Source organism: Dermochelys coriacea, chromosome 1 (assembly GCF_009764565.3).
Source record: "Dermochelys coriacea isolate rDerCor1 chromosome 1, rDerCor1.pri.v4, whole genome shotgun sequence".
Classification (NCBI taxonomy): domain Eukaryota; kingdom Metazoa; phylum Chordata; order Testudines; family Dermochelyidae; genus Dermochelys; species Dermochelys coriacea.
Genome location: NC_050068.2, coordinates 119169725 through 119181383, shown reverse-complemented (window position 1 = coordinate 119181383; position 11659 = coordinate 119169725). Strand labels below are relative to the sequence as shown.

At 45.5% G+C, this 11659-nt stretch overlaps 1 protein-coding gene across 1 annotated transcript in view; it reads left to right on the top strand.

Moving 5' to 3' along the window:
• The first annotated feature begins 6072 nt into the window (after positions 1–6072).
• The window catches only part of EIF5B (eukaryotic translation initiation factor 5B), a 71875-nt gene continuing 66288 nt past the window's right edge, over positions 6073–11659 (top strand). The window contains exon 1 of the mRNA XM_038386963.2: positions 6073–6273. Coding sequence (XP_038242891.1) covers positions 6239–6273 — 35 coding nt within the window. The 5' untranslated portion in view covers positions 6073–6238. The remainder of the gene's footprint in view (positions 6274–11659) is intronic.

The window sequence follows — 11659 nt, the reverse complement described above, 5'->3', positions numbered from 1 at the left end:
GAAGCTTATTATGTCTGTACAGTCAGTGTGAAGTGACAGAAGCAGCTACAAGCATGTTGAGCTCTCTCTTTGTTCAGAATACCACCACAATGAATCATCACTGGGTTTCACAGTTTGTTACTATCCAGTTATTAAGTTCTCAGCCATTTTGACTTAATGAATTATACCTGTGTGGTGTACACCTACAGTCAATTAATCATGTATATGTCATGCCAAGAGTTCTAGGCTGTTCCGATATCAGAGGTAACTCAACCAATCACCACCCTTATTCTATAGCTAATTTGCAGGCAACAATTTTATAGGTTATGTAAGGGATAAGGTACAATGATGGATTACTTGGCCCAAATGTCACATCCAGGTGCCCAACTGCCACACTGCAGCACACACCCCTCATTCACCACCTGCACAAATCCACGCTACTCTCCTAGCATAACCGCACAGACATAAATCAGCACAGCCACTCACACAACACAGCCACTGTATATAATAATCCCAAACACACACACAGCCCTTCACAGCAGCATACACCCCTCATTTACCACCTTCACAATTCAATGCAGAATCCCCCAACACAAACCCCACAGACATAAGCGAACACAACCAGAACACATCATAACCTAACTTTTTTCCCCACCAGTTGGTGCAGCCATTTCTGTTTATCTCTTTAAAGCTGAGCTGTGGGTCAGCTGCCTTTGTGCTGATCCCTAGCACAGTTCCTTCCCTCTGGATTATGCCTTATCTGACATGCAATGTAGTCTGGGGCCAAATTACACAATATTGGAATTTGGGCTCTGTTATATACAACTTAACTGCAAGGTAATCGTGTACGTTCAGAGATTCCATTGCAAAGGAAAGGACAGAGCTGCAGTACAAGGGGAAAGAAGAATCGAGGGTATGGAGGATGAGGTGAAGATCCAGCAAATGTGTCCAGTAACAAGTACCTCATATCAGATTGTTCAGCTAGCACACACCTTCTCCTGTACCTTTCTAAGGGCGTCTCCCCTGAAAGCACTTTCATGTGCCAAACCCTCCCATTGACAAGTGCTTCTAACCTAAACTCCCCACATTTCCCAAGCTTCCATAACCACCCTGCACAATCCAGGATAAAGCTTCTGTACATGGTTCCTCAATCCCAGGTATTAAAATGCCCCTCCACTGTCTTTCCTTTTGGTAACAATGTGCTTTCTTTTATTCTTGAAACATCTTCCCTTTTGTTTTACACTATGTGATATTTCTTTATATTCTGCTTTAAAGGAACACCGGCAACTTACAAATTGTATTTTTTTTAAATCTAAGATTACTATAAATAAAAGATTGTTGGGAAATTTTTCAGTTTACTCTGTGTATTTATCGCCACCTTGCACAGAGCGAGTTTCAATCTTTACCCTGTATGTACAGAACCGTCTCTTAAACTATGATCCTGCAATGAGCTCTGTGGGGTTGATCCTTACACTGCTGCAAAGCCCTACTGGAATCATTAGAGCCCTGTGTGGACATGGGGTTGCCTGCATAGAGTACATAGCAAAATAGGGGCTTTAGTTATTCAGTTTCTGCTGGTGTTTGAGTTGTTTACAGAGCAGAAAGGGAGATTTTTTTTTTTTTTGGTAATTTTAGAAAACATGATTGTAATACCACAAAAATTGACAGGAAACCTTGGGGACAGGCATAGCACCTGAAACTATTTGTAATACTTATTTTTTCATTGTCTGATCATCCGGTTGACTATCCTTTTAAAATGTGCTTCTCTCCAAAAACTTTTCAGTGATGATTCAAAAACACCCCCAAAACCTTTTTCAAATGTATGATAAATGTCTGCTCTGTGTGTTCCGTGTCTAATTTAGAGACTAAACTTTATGAGCTGTGTCTTCTTCATTAGTTATATTGGCCCTGTACACACTGTAGGTACCTAAGAAGAAGATTTGGCACTTGCTGTTGGCTGTCCAGTAATCTCAAAGTGCTTTACAAATATGAATTCTCTCAACATCCCTGGGATGTAGGATGCTGCTGTAGTGCTTGTTTTACAGAGGGGGAGGCGAGGTGCGGTGAGGGAAAACAATTTACCCAAGTCAGGTGGCAGGTCTGTGAATCCCATAGTCTGACCTTGTTCTGTTCACTGGGCCACACCAGTGAATTGGAACGAGCAGTACTTATGGCACCTTAGAGACTAACAAATTTATTTGAGCATAAGCTTTCGTGGGCTAAAACTCACTTCATCGGATGCATGCAGTGGAAAATACAGTAGAAAGATATATATATATACACAGAGAACATGAAAAAATGGGTGTTGCCATACACGCTATAATGAGAGTGATCAATTAAGGTGAGCTGTTATCAGCAGGAGAAAAAAACCTTTTGTAGTGATAATCAGGATGGCCCATTTCCAACAGCTGACAAGAAGATGAGAGTAACAGTGGGGAGGGGGTGGAAATAAGCATGGGGAAATAGTTTTACTTTGTGTAATGACCCATCCACTCCCAATCTTTATTCAAGCCTAATTTAATGGTGTCCAGTTTGCAAATTAATTCCAATTCAGAAGTCTCTCATTGGAGTCTGGTTTTGAAGTTTTGTTGTTGTAATATTGTGACTTTTAGGTCTGGAATTGGGTGACCAGGGAGATTGAAGTGTTCTCTGACTGGTTTTTGAATGTTCTAATTCTTGACATCTGATTTGTGTCCATTTATTCTTTTACGTAAAGATTGTCCGGTTTGGCTAATGCACATGGCAGAGGGGCATTGCTGGCACATGATGGCATATATCAGACTCAGAGGGTGGACTCCTCCTGAAGGTCGAAACAGCAGACTGGACTTCTACATAGAGTGCTTCCACCGACGTGCACGGGCTGAAATTGTGGAAAAGCAGCATCACTTGCCCCAGCTGTGCAGAACACAATGCCATCAACAGCCTCAGAAACTATGACATCATAATCAAAAAGGCTGACAAAGGAGGTGCTGTCGTCATCATGAATAGGTCGGAATATGAACAAGAGGCTACTAGGCAGCTCTCCAACACCACTTTCTACAAGCCATTACCCTCTGATCCCACTGAGAGTTACCAAAAGAAACTATAGCATTTGCTCAAGAAACTCCCTGAAAAAGCACAAGAACAAATCCGCACAGACATACCCGTAGAACCCCGACCTGGGGTATTCTGTCTGCTACCCAAGATCCATAAACCTGGAAATCCTGGATGCCCCATCATCTCAGGCATTGGCACCCTGACAGCGGATTGTCTGGCTATGTAGACTCCCTCCTCAGGCCCTACATTACCAGCACTCCCAGCTATCTTCGAGACACCACTGACTTCCTGAGGAAATTACAATCCATTGGTGATCTTCCTAAAAACACCATCCTAGCCACTATGGATGTAGAAGCCCTCTACACCAACATTCCACACAAAGATGGACTACAAGCCGTCAGGAACAGTGTCCCCGATAACGTCACAGCTAACCTGGTGGCTGAACTTTGTGACTTTGTCCTCACCCATAACTATTTCACATTTGGGGACAATGTATACCTTCAAATCAGCGGCACTGCGATGGGTACCCGCATGGCCCCACAGTATGCCAACATTTTTATGGCTGACTTAGAACAACGCTTCCTCAGCCCTCGTCCCCTAATGCCCCTACTCTACTTGCGCTACATTGATGACATCTTCATCATCTGGACCCATGGAAAAGAAGCCCTTGAGGAATTCCACCGTGATTTCAACAATTTCCATCCCACCATCCACCTCAGCCTGGACCAGTCCACACAAGAGATCCACTTCCTGGACACTACGCTGCTAATAAGCGATGGTCACATAAACACCACCCTATATCGGAAACCTACTGACCGCTATTCCTACCTACATGCCTCTAGCTTTCATCCAGATCATACCACACGATCCATTGTCTACAGCCAAGCTCTACGATATAACCGCATTTGCTCCAACCCCTCAGACAGAGACAAACCCTACAAGATCTCTATCATGCATTCTTACAACTACAATACCCACCTGCTGAAGTGAAGAAACAGATTGACAGAGCCAGAAGAGTATCCAGAAGTCACCGACTACAGGACAGGCCCAACAAAGAAAATAACAAAACGCCACTAGCCATCACCTTCAGCTCCCAGCTAAAACCTCTCCAATGCATCATCAAGGGTCTACAACCCATCCTGAAGGATGACCCATCACTCTCACAGATCTTGGGAGACAGGCCAGTCCTTGCTTACAGACAGCCCCCCAATCTGAAGCAAATACTCACCAGCAACCACACAACAGAACCACTAACCCAGGAACCTGTCCTTGCAACAAAGCCCATTGCCAACTCTGTCCACATATCTATTCAGGGGACACCATCATAGGGCCTAATCACATCGGCCACGCTATCAGAGGCTCGTTCACCTGCGCATCTACCAATGTGATATATGCCATCATGTGCCAGCCGTGCCCCCTCTGCCATGTACATTGGTCAAACTGGACAGTCTGTACGGTAAAAGAATAAATGGACACAAATCAGACTTCAGAGTAGCAGCCGTGTTAGTCTGTATTCACAAAAAAAACAAACAAACTGCGGAACCACCTGATCAACATCCTCTACAGCAAACAGGGAAAGATTAAGAATGAGCTCTCAAAACTGGATACTCTCATCTGAAACCTGTCATTATGCAAGGCACTGAATTTAGCCGTATAGAGTGGAAATCTGTCAACTTCATGAAAAAACTCGCACAGATACAGACAGACATCATCTTCCTCTCCAAATGCAAACAGATGGACATCATACCGAAAGGACTGAAGGTAAAAAATCCATTACAATCTACATACCACACAGACTATGCTGACAGCTTGTGCCACACACTCTCAAAGAAACTGCGGAACCACCTGATTACATCCTCTACAGCAAACAGGGAAAGATTAAGAATGAGCTCTCAAAACTGGATACTCTCATAAATTTGTTAGTCTCTAAGGTGCCACAAGTACTCCTTTTCTTTTTGCAAATCAGACTTCAAGAATTATAACATTCAAAAACCAGTCGGAGAACACTTCAGTCTCTCCGGTCACTCGATTACAGACCTGAGGGTGGCTATCCTTCAACAAAAAAACTTCAAAAACAGACTCCAACGAGAGACTGCTGAATTGGAATTAATTTGCAAACTGGATACAATTAACTTAGGCTTGAATAGAGACTGGGAATGGATGGGTCATTACACAAAGTAAAACTATTTCCCCATGTTATTTCTCTCCCCCCCCACTGTTCCTCAGTTGTTCTTGCTAACTGCTGGAAATAGCCTACCTTGCTTGTCGCCATGAAAGATTTTCCTCCTTCCCCCCCCCCCGCCCCGCTGCTGGTGATGGCTTATCTTAAGTGATCATTCTCCTTACAGTGTGTATGATAAAACCCATTGTTTCATGTTCTCTCTGTGTGTATATCAATCTCCCCACTGTATTTTCCACCAAACGCATCCGATGAAGTGAGCTGTAGCTCACGAAAGCTTATGCTCAAATAAATTTGTTAGTCTCTAAGGTGCCACAAGTACTCCTTTTCTCATTATAGTGTGTTTCGCACACCCATTTTTTCATGTTCTCTGTGTGTGTGTGTGTATATATATATATATATATATACATATAATCTTCCTACTGTATTTTCCACTGCATGTGTCGGATGAAGTGGGTTTTAGCCCACGAAAGCTTATGCTCAAATAAATGTGTTAGTCTCTAAGGTGCCACAAGTCCTCCTCCTTCTTTTTGCTGATACAGACTAACACGACTACCACTCTGAAAGCAGTGAATTAGAGCATCCCTTGTTTTCGGTTGTGTACAGCGCCCACCCCCATGCCCGAGTAGAGAGTGGGTGGGAAATTTCCTCCTCTGGCACTTGATAGCTGGGAGCAGTAAGGGGGCGAGCGTAGGGCTGGGCAGCAGGGGGCAGCAAAGGGGGCGAGTCTGGGGCTGGCCGGGCAGTGAGAGGGGAGGGTGTCGCCTGTTGCCGCTGTTCGCCCTCCAGCCAGAGGGGGCGCCGGCAGCGACAGTGAGCGCCTCGCTCAGCGCCGGCGGGTCCCTCCTGCGCCCTTGCCTCGCGCCCTCTCCGTGGGCCGCCGTGGCGCTGGGTCCCGGGGTGAAAGCGCGTGCGCACGGCGGTCTCTCACCATATGCACCCAGGTGCGTGTAGATGTGGCCGGCCGGACCCTGCTGAGGCGGAGGCGGACGGGGACGAGCGGTGACTGGTGACCGGTGACCAGGCGGCCCCGCCAGCGCCGCCATGGGCAAGAAGCAGAAGAACAAGAGCGAGGACAGGTAGCGGGCCAGGCCCTCCCCGGAGCGGGCTCGGGGCCGGGGAGTGACAGCGCGCGGCGGGCTCGGCGGCGGGGCCCTCCCACCCTCATGCTCAGGCTGCGGGGCCGGGGATACCCCCCCTCCCGGCCCGCTGTTCGGGGGACCCCGGCTCCCGCGGGCAGCGAGCGCGGGTGGGGGGGGGGGCGAGTCGCGGCAGCTTCGCGCCCCTCGGACACCAGCCCTCTCCCACCGCGCACCGACCCACGGACGCGGTGTCTTGGTCTCCGCAGCTGGGAGGAGTAGCGGGGGCGACCGTCCCAGCACTGTGTAGCTGGCGCTGCCTTCCAGGTGCTGGCGCCCCCTGCTAGTTTCTTCCCGGGGCAGCTGGGCGTTGTGAGTAACTAATGCTGGCGTGTCAGCCCAAACGCGTGTGGGTGTTGTCTTTTCTCCCTGGCTTTATTCTGGGTGGGACATCTGCCTCCCAAATCCACGAGCGTTGTCTGTAAGCGGAGCAGAGCACTGGAGCCAAATTGGAAATGAACATCTGTGGAGAGAGCAACACTTGCATGCTGCATCCCCAAAGCTTCACTAGTCATCTGGATATAGTTGGATAAATATCTTCCAATATATGCTGTATCAGATCCCACAAACGTTTGTGATGTTTAGCTGAAACGTTATCTGCCTTGGAGTTTGTAGCACTGAGTGGGAAGAAATGTCTATAGGTGAAAGGCTCTTTGGGTTCTTCAAAACTATTGAGGTGTTGAATATACTCCAGTAAAGTAGATGTTAGTGATCAATGGCTCCATGTCTAGTTGGCAGCCGGTGTCAAGTGGAGTGCCCCAGGGGTCGGTCCTGGGGCCCGTTTTGTTCAATATCTTCATAAATGATCTGGAAGATGGTGTGGATTGCACTCTCAGCAAATTTGCGGATGATACTAAACTGGGAGGAGTGGTAGATACGCTGGAGGGGAGGGATAGGATACAGAAGGACCTAGACAAATTGGAGGATTGGGCCAAAAGAAATCTAATGAGGTTCAATAAGGATAAGTGCAGGGTCCTGCACTTAGGATGGAAGAATCCAATGCACCGCTACAGACTAGGGACCGAATGGCTCGGCAGCAGTTCCGCGGAAAAGGACCTAGGGGTGACAGTGGACGAGAAGCTGGATATGAGTCAGCAGTGTGCCCTTGTTGCCAAGAAGGCCAATGGCATTTTGGGATGTATAAGTAGGGGCATAGCGAGCAGATCGAGGGACGTGATCGTTCCCCTCTATTCGACACTGGTGAGGCCTCATCTGGAGTACTGTGTCCAGTTTTGGGCCCCACACTACAGGAAGGATGTGGATAAATTGGAAAGAGTACAACGAAGGGCAACGAAAATGATTAGGGGTCTAGAGCACATGACTTATGAGGAGAGGCTGAGGGAGCTGGGATTGTTTAGTCTGCAGAAGAGAAGAATGAGGGGGGATTTGATAGCTGCTTTCAACTACCTGAAAGGGGGTTTCAAAGAGGATGGCTCTAGACTGTTCTCAATGGTAGCAGATGACAGAACGAGGAGTAATGGTCTCAAGTTGCAATGGGGGAGGTTTAGATTGGATATTAGGAAAAACTTTTTCACTAAGAGGGTGGTGAAACACTGGAATGCGTTACCTAGGGAGGTGGTAGAATCTCCTTCCTTAGAGGTTTTTAAGGTCAGGCTTGACAAAGCCCTGGCTGGGATGATTTAACTGGGACTTGGTCCTGCTTTGAGCAGGGGGTTGGACTAGATGACCTTCTGGGGTCCCTTCCAACCCTGATATTCTATGATTCTATGATTCTATGTTAGACTGTAGTTTCAAAGGTGGGAAAGGAGGATTTTTGTCATTTCAAAGTGCTTAAGTGGTTGGTGAAGAGATAATCATGTTAATTTTTTAATTATCTTTTCTCAATCGTAGTCCTATTTCTAAACAGCTGTATTTTATGCTGGTAGCTAGAATGAATGGCTGGATGACATTATGTGCAAGCACAGACTTCAGCTGTGTTGAAAGTCACTTTTTGCTTCAATTTTAAACCTTAAAGATGTTCTAAAGTATATTGCTGGCTCCATACAGAACACTTCCACACTTTGTACATGTGACAGATGATTCCATGGTCACAAAATATTAGGGTCCTGAGGATCCTCTGACTGTCTGCCTTGTTCATGCCTTCTTGAATGCCTCATGCCAGTCAAAATCCTTTTGGCAAAGGAATGGCCTCCCATGAAAGCTGTTAAATTTACCAGAAAGATCGCTGTTGTGTGCAGCATGCTTTATACCTTTCATCAAGAATAGGTATATTTCTTATACTCCTTAGCAAAACCAAGACCTAATTCTACTTGAATTGATCATAAGCCCTGCATAATTAGTGCTGACAGGAGATAAACAAGTATTTTCTTCCATAGTACAAACCAAAAGGAAATAAAAATACATGAGCATACATGTTTTTTCATTTTGCTGTAGCTGATTCTTCAACATGCTCTCCTTTACTTGACCTCAAAATAGACATTGAGATACAGTCATGTTATGTATCTTATTCCTAGGTTCAGATACCTTTGATGTATGACCTGTTTTTGAATGAAATCAGCTGTAAATTGCTAGTCATTTAAAAAAAAAAACTCTGAAGTTTACTGGATTTCTTCTTCTGTTTTTAAGCATTTATTAGTAAAAATGTATGCTGTATCCTAAATGCTATGAAGAATGTTAGTGATTTAAGGCTTTCTATCCTTGCCTCTAAACTAGTTTATTATCTGCCTTCTCCTTCTGGGTAGGGAGTTGGCTTTTAATGAAAATCTTTATAGTGTAGCTGTTGCTCACCATGGAGGAGTGGGAAGCCCCATATATGCTGCTTTGTAGTATCTCTTGTCAGCAGCCTGACTCACCAGCTGTGCTCAGCAAAAACGTACTGGGAAGGCAGGCTGGGTAGGGGTATTGGGGCAATGGGAGTAAGATGGGGCTTTGAGATGGAACAGAGGTTGGCTGGGAATGTGGAGGCAGGGGAAGAAGTGGGGCTTGGTGCTACTGCTGTGACTTCTTAGTGTGGCAGACAGCAATACCGCATAGAGCCTTTCAAAAGCTGAAGTCTTGATAGCAGAGAACTGGTCCTCACAGTGTTGTGGACTGGGAAGCTGAAGCACCAATGATGGCGGAGTTGCTGGAATGCTAAGCCCATAGAGAGTTACTGGGTTTTCTTCTGTTCTGCTTCATATCCTTGCTCATCTTCCCCTGTTTCTGAGGATGACTGGGCAAGGGGCTTGAATGGTCACAGGCAGTGTTCCCTCTAATTTTTGACAGGCTGTGTGTGCAAAAAATGTCTTCTGTGCAAATTTTTGTGCACACGATGTTTTGCCGTGTGCGCGGGGTTTAGGATCTGTGTGCGTGCACACGCAAAACTTAGAGGGAACAGTGGTCACAGGAGAATTAACAAGGAAGAATAACAAAAATACTCAACACAGCTGTACATCCCCAGAGTGACCTGCTCACGTTCATCAGATTGAGTTTCCCTTCTTGCAAATCTCAGTCTTATCAGAGAGAGAAGGTGTCTCAGGAGTGGAGGTAGTAGTTTCAAGTTTCCTCTTTTTTTCCTCCTTCTCACCTGTTATGGTGAGAGGGGAGTGGCTTTGTGCAGAAGCACTGTTTTCCCAACTGCGGGTTTCCCACAAACCTTCAGTTCTTCACCACTCCCCATCCTTTTTTCTCCCATGCCCTCTGCACTTGCCTCCTCTTTTCCCCATACCCTCTCTCATCCTGGTTTATCCCTTCTTGGCTGCTTCTCCACATCATGCAGAAGCTGAGGGGCATAAACGGCAGTGAGGGGAACGTGAGGGGAATGTGGGGCTTGAGCAAGGGTTGGAGATGTCTGAAGTTGCAGAAGTAGAACAGAAAGAAATTCTTATTTGACATACCTCCCTGTGATCTGTCAGAATGCAGCTCCTCTTTGCTCTGCTTCTCCACTCTAGCCTTGCAATTCAGACACTTCTCTTTTCCATAACCGGTTCCCTCCCCCATTCCCATTGTCCTTCATGATTCTACTGAATACAGTAGTAGGCATGTTGGTGAGCAAGGTGGGGGGAGTGTGTGTGTGTGTGTGTGTGTGTGTGTGTGTGTGTGTGTCTGTCTTAAGGGAGCATGCTGATTAGTGCATCTCAGGAGCCAAATTCAGTGGGAGGAACAAGGCTAAGCCAGAAAGGAGGAAGGCTCTGTGGGGGGTTATTGCAGAAGAGAACAGCTCTTGTGAAGAATGGGAGCATTGGAACTCTGCAAAAAGACCTAGGAAGGATAGTAATATCAAAATTAAGTTATTTGTGTGGATAACAATAATAGAATCATAGAAACGTAGGGCTGGAAGGGATCTTGAGATGTCTTCAAGACCAGTCTACTGCACTGAGGCAGTACCAAGTAAACCTAGACCATCCCTGTCAGGTGTTTTGTCGAGGCAGCTCTTGAGAACCTTCAGTCATGGGCATTCCACAATCTTCCTTGGAAGGCTATTCCAGTGTTTAGCTATCCTTTATAGTTAGCAAGTTTTTCGTAATATCTAACCTAAATCTCCTTTGCTGTAGATTAAGCCCATTACTACTTGTCCTACCTTCAGAGAACAATTGATCATCATCCTCTTTAGAACAGCTCTTAACATATTTGAAGAAGTCATCGGTTCCCCCATCAGTCCTCTTTTTCTCAAGACTAAACATATCCAGTCTTTTTTAACCTTTCCATCTTGTATTGTTGCTCTTCTCTGGATTCTCTCCAATTTGTCCACATCTCTCGTAAACATTCTTTCAACATTGATTTTATATATAGATTTACTTCCACCATATAACGAGTGAGTACATCAAATTTCTCTGCATCACACTTACGCATAAATCTTAATTCTGAGCACCATACTTCCAGATACCTATAATCAGCTATTTGTTTTTTGGTTTTTTTTTCTGTGAATGTCTATAGAGAATATATTTATCCAGTTTGGTTGGAGTTAAGATTGATGTAAAAGAACTTTGTATGCATTGTGATCGATGGAGTTTTTCGGGTGAAGAGTGAGTGTGTTCAGATATGATATTTGGGTGTTAAGGCATGTGGAGGCTGCCTTAACTAGAGGCTTCCTAAAGTTTTAGTGGTTGTGTTGTGCTGATACTCTTTCAATAAGAGAACTCCATTTCTTTAAAAATGTAAGTGTAAAAAATTTTCAGTCTCCTGCATGAGAGTGCAACAGAAATGCCTCGATGCAGAATTTAGTTCCAGCTGGTTGTAGGATACAGAGGGCCTTGGCTATGGGATAGAACTCTAGCAGCACAGCTGTGAACCTATTGTGCAGGATTTTCTTGCATGGAAAGTTTGAGTGGGGAAAGGGGTGGTTGTGGGAAAATATAGGGCTCTTGCCATTTTGCTTTGCATTCAC